The 17,546-nt window shown below is 45.0% G+C and overlaps 1 protein-coding gene across 1 annotated transcript; it reads right to left on the bottom strand.

The window, feature by feature from the left end:
- Positions 1 to 3,458: 3,458 nt before the first annotated feature.
- On the bottom strand, positions 3,459 to 16,302 carry LOC125440417 (radial spoke head protein 6 homolog A-like). The gene is made up of 6 exons (XM_048510244.1): positions 15,528 to 16,302; positions 11,721 to 11,955; positions 9,313 to 10,068; positions 7,560 to 7,698; positions 5,773 to 5,890; positions 3,459 to 3,800 (listed from the first exon to the last, which is right to left on the bottom strand). Exons 1-6 carry the CDS (start codon positions 16,157 to 16,159, stop codon positions 3,572 to 3,574), a joined length of 2,109 nt encoding a protein of 702 aa, XP_048366201.1. The 5' UTR covers positions 16,160 to 16,302; the 3' UTR covers positions 3,459 to 3,571.
- Positions 16,303 to 17,546: the final 1,244 nt, after the last annotated feature.

Raw genomic sequence — 17,546 nt, 5'->3', positions numbered from 1 at the left:
CTCTCTAAGGTTTTCTCTAATGTTTAAAGAATAGAAATGTTATTTTTGATATTCGTGTTAGTAAAAGCAGTAGCCTGTAGAAGCTGATATTAAGGGACAAGGAAGCAGGGGCGTAACGAGGCAGCCGTGGGCAAACTTTAGCCCTGGGCAAAACCTGAGTTGGATGCCCCCCCCCCCCCCACCATGGGCGGCCACTCCACCACGACCAAATTTTTTTTTGCACCAGGACATTGGTGCCTACAGGGGGTGAAGTTTTTAGACATATCAGCACCGTGGCTCTTTTCAGCAAATCATCAGGGAGACTGTCTCATAAGCATTCTCAGCAAGTTTGGTGAGGTTTATTCAAGGAGTGAAAAATTATGATCTCCTCAGTGGGTGTTTCATCTCCTCATTGTTTCCAATGGGAGCTAATAGGAGATGGGGGCTACAGTTATGAGGGTCCATAACTTTGGCCCCCCTGAACCAAACTGCACCAAACCTGGGGGGTATCATCAGGGCAGTCTCCTGATGAGACCCAGAAAGTTTTGAGACTGTGCCTTCAGAAATGTCCCTCCCCCCAGCCTGCAACCCCCATGGACAGTAATACAGAAAACTCAATGCAGAACATAGGTTCTTGGGCAAATTTCTGGGATGTTCCTGCAGGGGGCACATTTTTGGATGTATCAGCACCAAAATTTCAGGGTATCATCTGGAAACTGTCCTTATGGTACCCCCAAAGTTTGGTGCAGTTTGGTTTAGGGTGTCCAAAGTTATGGACCCTCAAAGTTATGGATCCCACATTCTTTGCTAAGCAAACTGCACCAAACCATGGGGGTGCCATCATGACAGTCTCCAGATGATACCCTGAAATTTTGGTGCTGATATGTCCAAGAATGCCCTCCCTGCAAGAACATCCCAAAATTTGCCCAAGAATCTTTGTTCTGCATTGAGTTTTCTGCATTGCTGTCAATGGGGGTTGCAGGCTGGGGGGCATTTTTGAAGGCACAGTCTCAAAACTTTCAGGGTCTCATCAGGAGACTGCCCTAATGATTCCCCCTAAGTTTGGTGCAGTTTGGTTCACGGGGGCCAAAGTTATGGACCCTCAAAACTGTAGCCCCCATCTCCTTTTAGCTCCCATTGGAAACAATGGGGGATAGGGGCACCCCTTTTGGGAGTCCATAACTTTGGACTCCCCGAACCAAACCTCACCAAACTTGGGGGGTAGCATAAGGACAGTCTCCTGATGATACGCTGAAATTTTGGTGCCGTTAGTCTAAAAACTGCGCCCCCTGCAGGCCAAAAATGGAAAACCACTAAAAATACCCAAAAACCAACCCAGCATTTTGATGCCCCCCACAAGGTGATGCCCTGGGCAGCTGCCCATCTTGCCCAATGGGCATTACGCCAGTGCAAGGAAGTTAGCCCTGGAATTCAGCTCAGATCAACACCCAGCCGACTCCTTAGCAAAGACAAAGACCCCTTTGGTTTTGCAAATTAAATCTGATGGCAGCACCCAGAGGTCCCGGCTGTTGGAAAACGTGTCAGGACCACCATTGGACAGTTTGAACTCTCCTTTGTTGCGGAACTGAGGCGTGGGAGCCTCCGGTCATAACTCAAGGAAACAGCCATCTGATAATGCAGATAGCTGGGTGCAGTAGCAAGCCCACCCAGTTCTCTGAATGGACCTTCTCCGCTCTCCTTTCAGCACCATTGTGAAGTCTCACGGGAAGACGCTTGACAGCGGGATTTCATGATCCCATTCACAAAAGTTGTAATTGTATCTGTATTTTGTATTGGTGTTTCTTTATTGGTGTTCGGTAGGGGACTTGCCCCCTACCTGCCCCCTTTACCTGCCCCCTTGCCCCTTTTGATGTATGTGTATAAAAGTTCTTGCACTTGGTTACAAGAGCGCGATTCTCCTGCCCGAGCTGTCACCACTGCTTCTGAATTAAATATTTTGCCTTGAAGAAACACCGGCTTCCTGCACCTCACTACGTTGCTGAGTTGAAATCACTTATTGTTACCCAAGCAGCAGCGGTAACACAGGTATAAGGGGGCAGACATTTCCCAGGGGCCCCATCTGCCTACCCACTGTGGCCTTCCTCATGATGCATCTGTCCATGCTTCCTCTTCCCATTTGCAAATGCTGTCACTGCCCATGCTCAGTTGCTTTTCCCCAACAGCCCAGTACTGTATATGCATTTGGGAGAGCTGCTGCCATTGCCACCCTGTGCACCACCCACATGGCCTTCCTTATGATCTGGGGCACCTGGGAGCATGGGTGCAAACAAGGGGTAGGGGAGGTGAGTGGGTGCAAGTCAGCAAGGCCCCTTCAGCCCATGCAGAATAATGCACTTTCAATCCACATTCAACACACTTCGCAGCTGGATTTTACTGTGCGGAATAGCAAAATCCACTTGCAAACAATTGTAAAAATGGATTGATAGTGCATTATTCTGCATGTGTGGAAGGGATCCAGCAATGGGCCCTGCCAGAAGTCCTGGGCCTTGGCAGCTACCCCACCTCGGACTATGGTGGGGGGCGGCTTTGACTGCAATGCATGTTCTTCCCTTCTCTATGGAGTTGGTGATTTGATATTCAGATTTTACTTTAGGACTGACATGGTTGTTAACTGTTTTTCAAATGGTCATTGTGGAGACTGAAGATTTAGAATGCCTAGAAAAATTTTGATCCAGAGGTTTGGCTTTCATAAACAGTAAGGCCCCTTCCGCACATGCAGAATAATGCACTTTCAATCCACTTTCAATGCACCTTGCAGCTGTGCGGAATAGCAAAATCCACTTGCAAACATTGTGAAAGTGGATTGAAAGTGTATTATTCTGCATGTGTGGAAGGGGCCTAAATCAGCCTGGGCTATTATCTTTGCCTATAGTCTATTCCTAAAGATTGTACTCAAAACAGTTTTGCCTTCTGTGTGGACAGAAAGGGGCAGCATTTCCCCTTGAGCCTGCCATTCCCCCTCACACCACTGGCAAAGTTTTGGCTAGCTTTAGATGCTATTTAGGCCCCTTTCATGATGGCTTCATGATCCTTTCCACACAGGCACAATAACGCACATTCAATCCACTTTCAATGCACTTTGCAGCTGGGTTTTCTGTGCGGAATAGCAAAATCCACTTGCAAACAATTGTGAAAGTGAATTGAAAGTGCATTATTTTGCATGTGCGGAAGGGGTCATGGAGCCATCATGAAGCTATCATGCTGCAGTTAGTACTGATTTTACATATAGTTACTACTGATTTTTTTAAAAAAGAAAAGATAGCAAAAAGCCCTCTGGGAACATGGGGAAACAGGAAAAAGTGGACCCCCCCTTGTTGCTGAGAATATATTTGCAGTTGCAATGGCAGTGAGTACACAATGGGGAATCATCTCCCTGTGAAAACAGCCTCAGCCTGTAACTGTGCTCTCCATTAGCTAGCAAAGACATTTTTTCCAAAAGTATAAACACCTCCTTGCAATTGACTGAATAGGTAAGTATTTATTACACTCTTCTTATTCTAGTCCACTAATAAAAAAGTCAGTGAATTCTTTGGGGTTGGGGAATACTACAATGCATTCAACTCTTTGGAGTTTAATCATCCTCATCTTCATCTTCTTCCTCTTCCTCTTCTATCTCTTCTGCAGCCAAAGCCTCCTCCTGTGCAGCTTTTAGTGCCTGCTCTTCTTCCACAGTTGGATCGGTTCCTTCTGTGATTTCTGGTCCACTGGGATACTCAAACTGCACCGATGGTAGCTCTGGAGGGGTATAATTGTCTGGACTGTATTTAAGACCCCAACCAACATAGATGTTGTCAAATCTCCTACCGGAAAAAAATGGAGTTACAATTAACTTAAAGGGAAACCCCAGTTTAGCTTCTTTCAAGAGTAGAGTGAATCTGCCAAGGCTGATACCAAAACCTAAGCCTTCACATCTTCTCCATCTGGACTGTTTAATAAAGCAAAATCGTGCTGTGTTGTTATTGCATCGCATTCCTTGGCAGCCAAGGAAATAGAATGAGGAAACTTTCAATGAGATTGTGCCATGTTCCCCCAAGAAGTGTGGAGTGACACACTTTAGATTAGACAAGCCAGACATGATGGCTGCTGTGTTCCCCCAAATAGGATTTACAATATTTTATATTCAATCTTCTTCTTGTCCTTAAAAATAACATGATACAACAATAACCCCCATTCACAGTTTTCCAGCCTTTTCATTCCAACCACAACAACTCACATTAGAACAAGAAATCATATACAAGGAACTTGGTTTAGGTCACTGACAAACAGGTATTTTGGTCTACCCAGGGGCTAAAAATGCTGCGAAGGTTTTTTTGGAGCTTTCACATGACATTGTGCTGCATTCATGCACCTTCTGGCTCGTCCCCTGCTTTGCACAATCAAGACATCGGATTTTAACATCACCCTTCTGCATATACATCAAGGCCACATAGAGAAAAGGATTTTTGTTGTTGTTGTTGTTGCAAACTTAGGGAACCCTCCAGGCTGGCAAAGAAGAAAGATGAAAGTTTTAAAAAGTGGAAATTTTAGTACCCTGCTCCCCCCCAAAAAACAAGGAATGTTGTCTGTGGTTGCTCAGGCAACACTCCTCCACTGGTCCGTCATATGGGGTCGCAGTTGGAGAAGGGAACTTGAGCCAGCTAAGTGGAAGTGGCTGCAGGTAACTGGTGGAGAGGGAAGGACAGAGGGGAGGACCGGAGCTGGCATCATGATCTTTGTTCCCTACACAGTGGTGGAGAGGGCAAGGGGGACAGATGGGGAAAGAGCAAGAGGGTAATGGTACAAGCAGACTGAGGCTGGAAGGAAGAGCAGGAGTCCCCATTGTCCCTACCAGATCATCAGTCACGCAGAAGTGGTCAGGCAGCTGGTGGGTCAAGCAATTGAGCGGCTGAGGCTGTGGGACTGGTAGGCTGGTACGGGTGAGCCCAGCAGGAGGAGGACACAGGGATGGGGCGGGGGAGAGGAAACAACAGAAGCAATGGGAGGGACAAAAAGGCAGGACAGGACAAATGTGAGGAGGAGGAGAAGAAGAAGAAGAAGTAGCATTTGGATTTATACCCCACCTTTCTCTCATGTAAGGAGACTCAAGGTGGCTTACAAGCTCCTTTCCCTTCCTCTCCCTGCAACAGACACCTTGTGGGGTAGGTGGGGCTGAGAGAGTTCAGAGAGAACTGTGACTAGCCCAAGGTCACCCAGCAGGAATATAGGAGTTCGGAAACACATCTGGTTCACCAGATAAGCCTCTGTTATTTATGTGGAGGAGTGGGGAATCAAACCTGGTTCTCCAGATTAGAATCCACGTGCTCTTAACCACTACACCATAGTGGCAATGGGGCACAAAAATGGAGGGGACTCCCCTTATGAGTCTTGTGGGTCCTCGCTTGTCTTGCCTATATCTGCTTTGCTACATTCCTTTTTTCAAAGATCGCAGTCAAAGCCGAGTGGATGTTGTGTGAGTGGGGGACATAGAAAGGAAGCTGGACTTATTATCATATAGTGTGAGCCGAAATATCATTTATGGACTAAACTCCTCGGCCTTTTCAGCTGAGAAGTAAGCCTGTTGGCTTGATTGCAGCAAGACTTACTCCTTTGTAAGGATGTGTGAGATAAGATTGCAACCTTAATGGGGGATTTCAGTAAAGGGATAAAAATTGTGAGAGCCAAGCCAATTATGGAATGAAACTGATCAGCTGTAAATAATGGTCCAAGTAAGAGTACAGAAATAACATTTTATGCTGATTAGACAAGAAACAAACCCAGTTTTCTGCTCCCTACCTGCCAGTACCAAAGGAATATGCTCCAGGCCACAGGTTAGACTGCAGAACTGCAATGGCATATTGAGGAATCAAGTTTGTAGAGGCCTCAGTTGACCACGGAGGAGTATTCTGAATTTCTGTTTGAACAAACTGATGTTTAGTAAAGCTATGAAAATTTGTGTGGCTAGACAATTGTTCCATAGAACGTCAAAAAACATACTGAAAATTGCAGAGCTGAAGCATGAATGCAGTTAAAGCACAGGAGATTAAGTGATAAGGAGCAAAAGTGCCACGGTGCAGTCTGATCTCATCAGAACACAGAAAAACACCAAGTTCTTATAGTAAAAATTTGGAGGTTACATCATGGATTGAATTATACAGTAATAATACAGGGCCATCAAGAGCCATCAAGCTTCTTCTTCCAAGACATCCAGGTCTTATCTTTGTTGAGGAAACACCTCCAGAGAGTTGTCCCTGTGATAAGTAGAAGTTTGCCTGCTGGCTCTTATGCATATTCACCTTGACGTTCCGCCCTATATCTGGCTGTTAATGGGTTTTTACAGCATTTAAGAGAGACTTTAGCGAGGTTAGATGATTAGGTTATTCTTTTGACTTTCCCCAAGCTATGGGTCATTCCGCACATGCAGAATAATGCACTTTCAAACTGCTTTCAGTGCTCTTTGAAGCTGTGCGGAATGGCAAAATCCACTTGCAAACAGTTGTGAAAGTGGTTTGAAAATGCATTATTTTGCGTGTGCGGAAGGGGTCTAAGAGGAAATTGTTTAACATAAATTCTGCCATTGGCTACTGGCTTTTCCTGGGTGTGTGGGACAATTACTTGGGTGGGGCTATGTCAAAATGCAAAAAAGGGGTTTACCTGATTCATTAACTGTCTGTATCCTGTTTCTCCGGGTTCACCTTTAGCATAATCTAGTTTCAGCAAGCTTGTGACTTAGACAATGGTTTCAGGGAGTAATACATTTTACAGCGGGAAGGAAAACTTTATAGAAAACCAAAATAAAACCTAAATTCTACTAACATTACATATCTATCAAAACTATATTAAAAACAAAATAATTATTATCTGTCCCTCTGGCTACATGCAGGTCCCATGATCTCCATGTGAAAGTCTGAGGGGACCCCCCCTTCCATTGGGAGAGCTGGTTGGATGCAACCCAATGAAAGAAGTGAAAATGTCCCCTTTAATAGGTCTGCAGACACATCTCATTGGATATTACACTACAGCAGTGGCTTGAAGCTAGATTCTCTAGACTACACAGGAAAATCTATTTGCAATTGATTACAGTACATGGATAGTTCAACAGTTCATTGATAGTTCAATATGCTGCAAGGCATAGCTGCACTATAGTTGCAAGGCTAACTATGGTTCTGAAGGCTAACTAAACACGTTGATTAGATTAATTTTAACAAACCTTGGGTATATCCATGCATTTTTAGTTATTGTAGTACAGCAGCCATTTGCAACTGGATATCCTTGTGTGAATAAGATGATCCAGAAGGTGAATGGCTGCTGTAATTGAATACTCAGTGCTACGTGGATACAGCCAGGGCACATCACTGAATATTTCACTGGTGTCCCAGAATCATTTGCAACTGGACTTTTTTGACAGAACTAGAAAACTCAGATATGCACCGTTACAGTGCTACAATAGCATAGTATCTGATGGGTCAGTGCAGCAGTGAACTACCAACTCTCAATACCAATGCCTGCTTTCTCAATGGCCAAACACTTCGTGTTAGTGATGCCCATAAAGAATAAGGGCCCGTGCGGTGTATGCCCTCTACCTGCATCTTCAGAGAGTGGAGTGAGAAGTGGAGGTCCTATTTCTTGTTGGGTCTCCTCTACATCTTCTTTCTCCTCTTCTTCATCCTCCTCCTCCTCTTCCTCTGCCTTCTGAAGGGGATTGACCCATGTACAGCGTCCCTACATCCAAAACAATTGATGGGAACCAAATACCAAGGTACACCAGTAGTCCTCAGCTAATATGAACCATGCTCAATGGGACCCCATGGAAAGGAAGGGAGGGGGGGACAAAGCAAGGGAATAGCTGATATGTGGCGGAGTTCTCAAGATACTCTGAATGAACTGCCGGGTATTTTAAAACTGTTTCCTGCTTCAGTCCCTCAGCATGACGAGACCAATAAAGCTGCACTCATAAATCACTTAAGCACCATAGACAGCCCAATCCAAACCAGGGGAGGGGAGGGGCAGGGAAGGGAAGGAGTAGAATAGTGACTGGATGGCATTACAGCACTGCCTCCAAAGAGGCAATTGGAGATGTGGGCACTGCGGGAGAAGGATATGATCCTCTCCCAGGGAAGCCCATCATCTGGAATGACTTATGTCACCCAAACTCCACTGGGAGGTGACTAAAGCTGGCTCTACCGAAGGGCCCCTCCACACTGGTGCAGGCTGCAGCGACAGTGTAAGGGGCAAATTTCCAGGTTCCAGATCTGGGTGTCACAAAGGCCCCTTCGCCACATGCAGAATAGTGCACTTTCAATCCACTTTCACAATTGTTCATAAGTGAATTTTGCTATTTCACACAGTAAAATCCAGCTGCAAAGTGCATTGAACGTGGATTGAAAGTGCATTATTCTGCATGTGCGGAAGGCATCTCTGTCATCCATGCCACTTTGTATGGTACTGATAGCAATGACATCAGCCCAGGGGTCATGCTGTTTCCAATGTGGCTTCGCTCCTCTGCCTCTTTGCTTGTACAATAAGACTGGATGTGCACCAGCTTTGGCTGGCTGCTGGACTCTTGTGTGAATCTTCCCCAATCCCCCTTCCCTTCTTGTTCAGTGAGTCCTGCTTAGAAATTAATTCTGGTTATCCATGGATGAGAAATACACAACTATGGGTTAACAGGAACATGAACCCAACCCAAGTTGCCTTCTCCTTTCAACTACAGCATGAAGGAAGTTTCATGGGAGAGCATTCCTATGGAATAGTGAAACATTTTATAATTTACAACTGAAGCAAAGGAGAATATTGTTCTTGTTCTGAGGAGCTTTTGGTACTTCTATGACAGTGATGGCGAACCTTTTTGAGACTGAGTGCCCAAATTGCAAACCAAAACCCACTTATTCATCGCAATGTGCCACCCGGCAATTTAATCTGAATGCTGAGGTTTTAGTTTAGAAAAAACTGGTTGGCTCCCTCTTCCTACACCGCACCCGCTTGAGCAGGGGCCAGCCTGCTCTAGTCTCTAGCAAGTCCTGCGTGCACTGCTCTGTGCCTCTCTAGCATCTCTGCCTCCTCTGCGCCCCCCCCGCCCCCGGGCAGCAGTCACCCGGAGAACAGGCATCAGACCCACCAGCCAAGTCCTCACTGTGGTGTGCGCACATCGTGCTCAGAGGCCCAGGCCAACCTAGATGTGTGTGTGGGGGGGGGGGAAGTGATTTTTCGCCCCCCACATGATGAACTCTGTGAGTGTGTGCCCACAGAGAGGGCTCCGAGTGCCACCTCTGGCACCCGTGCCATAGGTTCGCCATCACTGTTCTATGAGATCAGCACAGACTTCAGTGAGCCTACCTGCATTAGAATATTCTGTACATGATGCACCCAGTTGGAGAGAGATTCCACCAACTCTCCCACAGTAATGGGTTCAAAGTCTGGATTTTCTTCATACGAGTCTCTTCCGGCTCCTCCCTCCTCCTCCTCATCTCCTTCTTCTTCTCCAAACTGATAAAACCCCAAGGGGCTGATCTGGGTGGCAGCTGAAATGCGGGCAATCTGGGCACGCAGGTAATTGGCCTCGTTGCCTGGGAAGGGCGGGTAACTCACAATGGGAGCATCCAGTCTTCCAGTGAGGAACTTTTTGATTTTTCTGGCATTCACAATCTGCACAGGTGTCACGTGAGGTAATTTCACCCAGGGTTTGCCTGGTTCATTGCAGACAAAGTAAAAGAATTTATTGGTCCCGGTCCGACTCTCTTCTTTTGGTATTGTTGGTGGAGGCTTATAGTTGGGTTTGGGAGGCTCATCTTTTTCTTCCTCATCTTCCTCATCTTCCTCTCTCTCACTTCCTTCTTTCAAACCTTCTTCAACTACTTCTTCCTCCTCTGCCTCTTCTTCCTCCTCTCCCTCACGGAACTCGACTTCAGCGACAATATAGTTTGCTTCTATTCCTAGGATTTTGCCCCAGAAACGACATGTCTGAACTGAGTGTGTGACGACCAGCAGTTTGAGGGCAAGGAATATGTGGTAGTATTCTTCCAAGCTCAAACCAACTCCAGCTTGTTCAAAATAGTAGGCTGTCTCCATCACATTAGGCAGAGGTGTTTCTAGCTAGATGGGGAAAAATGATAGAATTAGATAATCACACCCCAATAATAAAAGTGGTTGTCTCTTGCACGGATTTTGGAAGTTGCACAACAGAAACTGTGTCCACATGTTGTAGCGAAATTCTACATACATGTACGTATATTTGTAAGAAAGCACTAAAGCACATTCAATCACAAGTTCATCTGTAGTGAGCAGCAGTGGTGTAGTGGTTAAGAGCAGGTGCATTCTAATGTGGAGGAACCAGGTTTGATTCCCCACTAATTCAGATTAGCCTGTGCGCTCCCATACACGCCAGCTGGGTGACCTTGGGCTAGTCCAGGGGTCGGCAACCTTTACCACCCAAAGAGCCATTTGGACCCATTTTTCACGGCCCCGAAGATCTACCGAGCCGGAGAGGCGGCTCCACATGGAGTCGCCTCCGGTTCGGCCCCCCCACTCACCTTTCCTTCCAGTGCTGCTCTGGAGGGCTGGAAGGACACGCCCACGCTACCCTCTGACCTCCAGGCCACGTGGAGCCGCAGTATAAGGCTGAAAGAGCTGCATGCGGCTCTGGAGCTGCAGGTTGTAGACCCATGGACTAGTCACAGTTCTTCTGAGCTCTCTCAGCCCCACCCACCTCACAGGGTGTTTGTTGTGAGCGGGGAAGGGCAAGGAGATTGTAAGCCCCTTTGAGTCTCCTACAGGAGAGAAAGGAGGATATAAATCCAAACTCTTCTCTTCTTCTTCTTCTTCTACATGCAACAAATATGGCATTAGAATTGCTCAGGGTATGCATAAAGAAAAATCAAGTGTGCACTGTACGCTCTCACGTGGTTTTGCTAAACAAAATCCCCACGCTCACTGTTATTAGTCCTATTTGCCTGTCATTTTTCTTTAACAGGCTATATATAATTGGGAGGCACAACTGTACAGGGATGGAGAGGTTAATCCCTTCTCTCCCTTCCCCCAACACCCTGTTTCAATCTAGCACTCATGTGGCGGAAATTGTGCTTAAAAGGATGCTGGAAGAGCCAAAGATCTTACAGCAACTCACCTGTCTTGACCTTAACTGAAGTTTGAGCCTGAGGATTTTTTTTGGAAGCAATTTGAGATAGTTAATTTTGCCTGGCTTCTATATTTGTAAATCTAATATATAATGCAGAACCTGGATCCAGAATGTAGATAAAATATACACACAATGGAGCCAGGAACAGACAGGGGATTTTTCTAGGGAAACTTCAGGTTTGCGGAAACCGAAATCTATTGACTCCCAGTACTTAAAAAATGGACAGATAACCCCACCCGCAATACAATGCACTCAACCACATCTTTGCATAGCAAGTTCCATCCAAACGTTTACTGATGGTATTGTCGAAGATCCTCTGAAGATGCCAGCCACAGATGAAGGTGAAACGTCAGGAGAGAATGCTGCTAGAACACGGCCATACAGCCCGGAAACCACACAGCACTCCACTTACTGATTGGTTCCCCACTCTGGGACATGGACAATATACCCCACTAAACTTTCCCTTCTCACTAGCACAGTGTGAAACAGACTTTTCTCTGTGATACACCTCTGAAGATGCCAGCCACAGATGCAGGCGAAACGTTAGGAACAAGATCCACCAGACCACGGCCACCCAGCCCGGAAAACCCACCACAAACTATTGACTTACTGTTTCTTCTTCAACTTCTTGTTCTGCTCCATCTCCACCAGCCTTCTGGAAAAGGGCTTTATACATTTCAGCCAGCTCGTATGTTGGCAATTTCTCATGGTCATCTCGGAGGGTGTCCAGTTTTTTCTGGAAACGAGCACACTTTATATCTTTGCTGATATTCTCAATGATGTCTGCTGGGTTTTCAGGTCGCTCCTCCAGGATTTTGGCCAACATTTCAGCGAAGTGGTCATACCTAGCAGTTTGAAAATAAATGCCCCACTTAAGTAGACATATTAGTGGCTCACTACAATAACTTCTATACAGAAATGGTTTTTCATAAACAATCATATTCTTAGCAATTTTTTAGAACTGTTGTAGAGAAATCATATTTTCCCTGTTCTTAAAATGTAGCGGAAAATACTGTTTCCTGGCACAACTGATATAGCAATTTTTAATTCAGCTCAATTTTATTTTCTGACTTCTTTTGAATACAAGGTAGTAGTTTTTCTGTCAGAATAAGTGCTCGCTTACCCTTAGCAAATATTAGTTCTCTTTGTATTAGTTCTCTTTCACTAGCTGCAAGCTTGCAAAGATAGCTAGAGGAAGTTTGCAATACTGATGAAGGACATCTATTTAGAAGAAATTATCAACAATGTACTGGTATTGTAAGCAAGGCAGGGAGCTCTATGAAATATAAAATCAAAGTTTGCAAAGCACCAAACTGTCTACAAAAGTCTTAGCAGGACTCCAACAAAGAACACAAGGCCCTTTCAAGCTGAACATCTGGATTCCTTTGAGATGGGTGCCTTCTGCTATACCTTTGCTAGCCAAATGGTTTGCTGTGTACAATGTTGCTGAGTGAGCAGGAGAGAGGGGGACAGGTGTGTGAATTATAGCAACTTTTCAAGGATGCTCAGCAGAACTTCAAACCTGTTAGCTCCTCCAGACCCACTGTTTAGGCAGTCAAAATGGGCTGATACTGAACTTAGGCATAGTGAAAACAGTTTATTGTTTAGAAGAGTTGGATTTATATCCCCCCTTTCTCTCCTGTAAGGAGACTCAAAAAGGCTTACAAACTCCTTTCCCTTCCCCTCTCACAACAAACACCCTGTGAGGTGGGTGGGGCTGAGAGAGCTCAGAAGAACTGTGACTACCTCAAGGTCACCCAGCTGGCATGTGTTGGAGTGCACAAGCTAAACTAGTTCACTAGAGAAGCCTCCACAGCTCAAGTGGCAGAGAGGGGAATATCCCCCCTTTCTCTCCTGTAAGGAGACTCAAAAAGGCTTACAAACTCCTTTCCCTTCCCCTCTCACAACAAACACCCTGTGAGGTGGGTGGGGCTGAGAGAGCTCAGAAGAACTGTGACTACCTCAAGGTCACCCAGCTGGCATGTGTTGGAGTGCACAAGCTAAACTAGTTCACTAGAGAAGCCTCCACAGCTCAAGTGGCAGAGAGGGGAATCAAACCTGGTTCTCCAGATTAGAATCCACCTGCTCTTAACCCCTACACCACGCTGGCTCTTAAAAAAAAACAATTTCCTGGGACTGACGGCAACAATAAATCTGTGCCAGGAACAGGGAGACCCCTGGTTCACCTAGGAAGCCTCATTATAATACATTATAATGTTACGTGTCCACCCTTAACTGTACATGGGTTGCATGGGCAAGTATGAAGTGGCGTTTCACGTGTCTTGGCATGATCAGGACAGGTGCTTAAATGATGTCACTGATATTGATTATTCAAACGAAGATGTAACTGTATAAAAGAAGTAACTTTGGAACAACAATGCGCTTCTTGCCTTCTGGACTGTTTGGTCCAGTGCTTTAAGCTGGAAATAACCTCCTACCTTTTTACCTTACCTCTCACCTGTCTCCTTTTATTGGCAACTCAAACTTTTGGGTACACTGTTGGCAAAAGACTCTATATCATAACTAGTTCTGCTTCCAGTTTTCTAATGCTAAGTGAAATGTGGTTGAGATAGCATCATAAGTACATATTGCATAATTCCTGTGACTTCAGTGGCAAGTAATACACATTTTTACTATGACTTTGTCATTTTTTAAAGTTGCATTTTCCAGTTATTATAAAACCTGTTCAAGTGCTTGTCTGCTAGAATACCTAAGAGTAGATGCTGCCTTTTCCTTTCAAGTCATGAACACCAGAAAAGTGTTATCCTTCATTTTAGAAGACTTTTGTATTTTTATCATTTTTTTGATTTTTGCATAATTTTCCTCCCCCCACAGGCGACTGGTTATTATCTGCTGAATGATTGTTTGCACAATCCACAATCCCACTTAGTATAGACTATCGGGGTCCCCAATGCCCACCAACAACGGTATTGTTGACAATAAATTAGATAAAAGAATATTAACAAATATAAACCAGCATCCAAAAAGAAAAATAAGACAAATAATGGAAAACTGTCAAGATCCTTCTTTAATCTAACAGAGCTTTTAGAACTGCAAGACGTCTGGAGGGAAAAAGAAGGGAATGGCAGAGATTATACCTTTTTCTCAGGGAGGCTCTGTTGTCATTTGAGACTGGATATGGGGTGGGCCTCTGGTATCATTTATAATTGTACAAAATCAATAGATATCAAAGCTAGACTACTTTCTGACCATAACCCAGTAGTCTGGACTCTGACCAATAAGACAAACACGTTTTTTTTTGGAAAATTAAAGATTCGATATTAAGAGACAAGAAGGTTAAAAAGGAAATTACACAAACTTTACATAATTACTGGGAGATTAATTTCCCACATACGAAGGATGGGACGCGCACAAAGTGATGTTAAGAGGACCATTGATATCGCAAGAAATAATTCCAAAGAAACAGAAAATTAAAAATAAAGAAGAGTTAGAATTGGATTACTGGAGATTTGATTGGGTGTGTAGATTTTTTCAAATGTTGCTTTGGCAGCAACTGCTACTACAACACAAGGATCTACACTGTGTCACTGAACACAAGGGGCTACCTTGTGTTACTGAAATTAAGCTGTGGCAGTCATTTTATGGCTGGCTCCACCTCCTGCGGCAGCCATTTTGTTGCTACATGCACTATACTGTGTCAGAATTCCAAATGTGCTTGCAGGCTGAAAAATGTTGAGGATCCCTGGGCTGTTCTTGTATTTTGGACAGTCTACAGAATGATAGGCTGGTCATTTGCCCATCTGTGATGGACACTCCCCTGCCCTCAATTCCAATCCACTGCTTTTGATAGTTTGAGGAGCAGCATAAAAATGGGGGGGGGGGGGGCTAGTTGGCAAAACTCTAGGAATTTTCTCAATCTCTATGGCAAAGACCGTAGTGTAACAATACAGTAAAAACTTAGGGTAAAGATGATAGTCCTGGATCATCACAATGCACTTATAAGGTTGAAGAATGTGACAACAATTTCAGAAGATGCTGTAGGAATCACTACAATGGCTTTTACCATAGAGACTGCGAAAATTCCCTGAACATCATAGAGGATGTCACATCCCCTGAAACCCCTTTCTCTTCAGGCACTACCACACTCCTGGCAGTCACTGTTGCAAGGTGGCATTTTATGGTTCAGGCTTGTTTTGACTGCTCACTCAGTAATGCTACCCAAAAGTACTCTAGCAGAGGATCTAAATAACACCCTTGCTCAAGCAGGTTTGAGTCTAGTTATTGGGAGTTCGCCTGTGAACCCTCCATATGCTGCCTTGAACCACATAGTAGGGAGCAGGGGAGTCAAACTCTATATTGCTTATTTAGTTTTAGAAAAAACCTTTCAGGTTATACTAGTCCTTTCTTCCCTTTCCGCTCTGTCTCATTTATTCAATATGCCTTCACCCATACTTACAAGCTCACACCAGATTTGATGCTTGTTTTCAGGAGATAAGCCTTCGCATTCTTAATTGCCAATTCTCTGGCTGTCGGATCTGGTACCTGATCTTCATAAATGCCAGCTCCAAGTTGATAGAGGCCAAATCCAGGCTCATGAGGTTGGTAAGGACCATGTCCTGGGTCATACTGCTTCGGACTGCTTCTGACTAAAGGCACCTGTGGGAACTGACTTTGGCCCTGCGGCTGTGATGTGCCGCCCGCAGAATCGTGGTCCTGGGATTGAGGTATACTGCCCCTGCCTTGGAAAAGGCTACCTCTTGCTTGTTGAGGTTGATAAATAGCCCCTCTTTGTTCTTCCTGCTCGTAAGCACTTGGTTCCTGGGGCTGGTACATGTTGCCAGTCAGTTGTTCAGGTGGACCTGGCTGTTGATCATAGTAGGGAATGTGTTCTGTCTGTTCACTCTGGTCGGGAGGCGGCTGCAGGCCTCGTTCCATGCTGCTGGTCTGCCTACGAAGTCCATGGCCAGGCTGTCCTGGAAGGCTTTGTATGGATCTGGTGGAGGAAAGGCTGGATTGCTGGGGGATCTCTGGGCGCTGTGGCTCAGGTTTCTCTCCCTCTCCAGGCTGTTCGCCAGGTGGCTCTGACATGGTGTTGAATTGGCTTGTGGAGGAATCTCTTTGCTTTTGCCGTCTCTGCAGCAATGGCTTTCGCCAGCTGCAGGAGTGTTGCTAAGGTAAACCTGACACCGTTGCTAGGAGGACTGGATTGGCTGCCAAGCTCTCAAGCTCTGTCCAACAAAAGGAGAAACAAAAGGAGAGCAGCGGCCGGCCGCAAACTGTTGCTGCCGGTGGTTGAGAAGCAGAGCGGAAGGTTCTGGGTGGTGGTGGGGGGACCTTCTGGAGCTTAACAGACAAACCTTCTGGAAGATTCTGTCAAATGTTGTGCCAAGACTGGATATATTTGTACATCCAGGAATATAAAGCAGGCATGGAGGCACCTTGAAGACAGACAGAACTTATTCCAGCATAAGCTTTCGTGAATCAGAGCTCACTTCATCTACAGCAAACTCTGATTTATAAAAGCTTATGCTGGAATAAATTATTTTAATCTCTAAAGGGCCGTTGGACTCCTGTTTTATTTTGCTGCTTCAACTAATACATGTACACATTTGGAACATGTGTGGGAAAGTTTGTGAACAAGCACTTTTTTTTACCAGCTGCTGTCTACTCTGAAAAGGTGGGGGAGAAACGGAAAAAGGAAGATTCTCTCTCTTTTTTGTCCCCTCCGTAAATTCCAGGTCTCCTGAGAAATGGGGTCTAAAAAGTTGCATATGGAAAGGTAGTGATGAAGATATACTCTTGCCCTCCCTTACTGTCAATCCAGAAAAAATATAGCCTAGTCTAGGCAAATGTGCCAACTGAAAATCAATGGAGCTTATCCCCCAGTAAGTTTGGATAGGATTGCAGGTACATTTCAGGTGTTTCAATGAGAAAGTATTAAGGATGTTCTTAATTCTTTATTATTGCACTCAATGAGGCTTAAAAGGGCTTATTTTTGGCTGGATGAAGTATGTTCTCTTCCAGCTTGTAGACTCCAAACTTCTTGTTCCTTGTCACCATTCTTAAAAATTTAGTTATTTCCACCTACAGCTTTCATCCTAGGGACACTCCAGAGTATGTGCTTGTGGGTTGAGGGTGTTGTTGTCATGGTCATAGCAACAAAATCCAGGCATGCTGGTTAGCATTACTTTATTTGAGACTCTTCCTCTCCTCCCTTTCTCTTCCCATGAATTCTGGAGCTCTTATCCTCCTGCCATCTTCTTGTCTGCTGTGTTTTGGTGAGATGTGAAAGAAACTATTCTAAATTGCTCTGTCCTCCTTTTCAACGAGAAAAGGAAATTCTATATCAATAAAGAAGCAGCAAAGTTGTGGAGAGTCTACCAGATTGTATGTCCTGAGTTATTAATGTGCTTTCAATTGTAGAGCGTAAGCATCAAAATGCAGGCTAGGGAAAATAACCACCCCAATGAAAGGG

The sequence above is a fragment of the Sphaerodactylus townsendi genome, linkage group LG10, assembly GCF_021028975.2.
Source record: "Sphaerodactylus townsendi isolate TG3544 linkage group LG10, MPM_Stown_v2.3, whole genome shotgun sequence".
NCBI classification, from domain to species: Eukaryota; Metazoa; Chordata; class Lepidosauria; order Squamata; family Sphaerodactylidae; genus Sphaerodactylus; species Sphaerodactylus townsendi.
The sequence above is the reverse complement of the archived record's forward strand: the minus strand, read 5'-3'. Positions and strand labels throughout refer to the sequence as shown.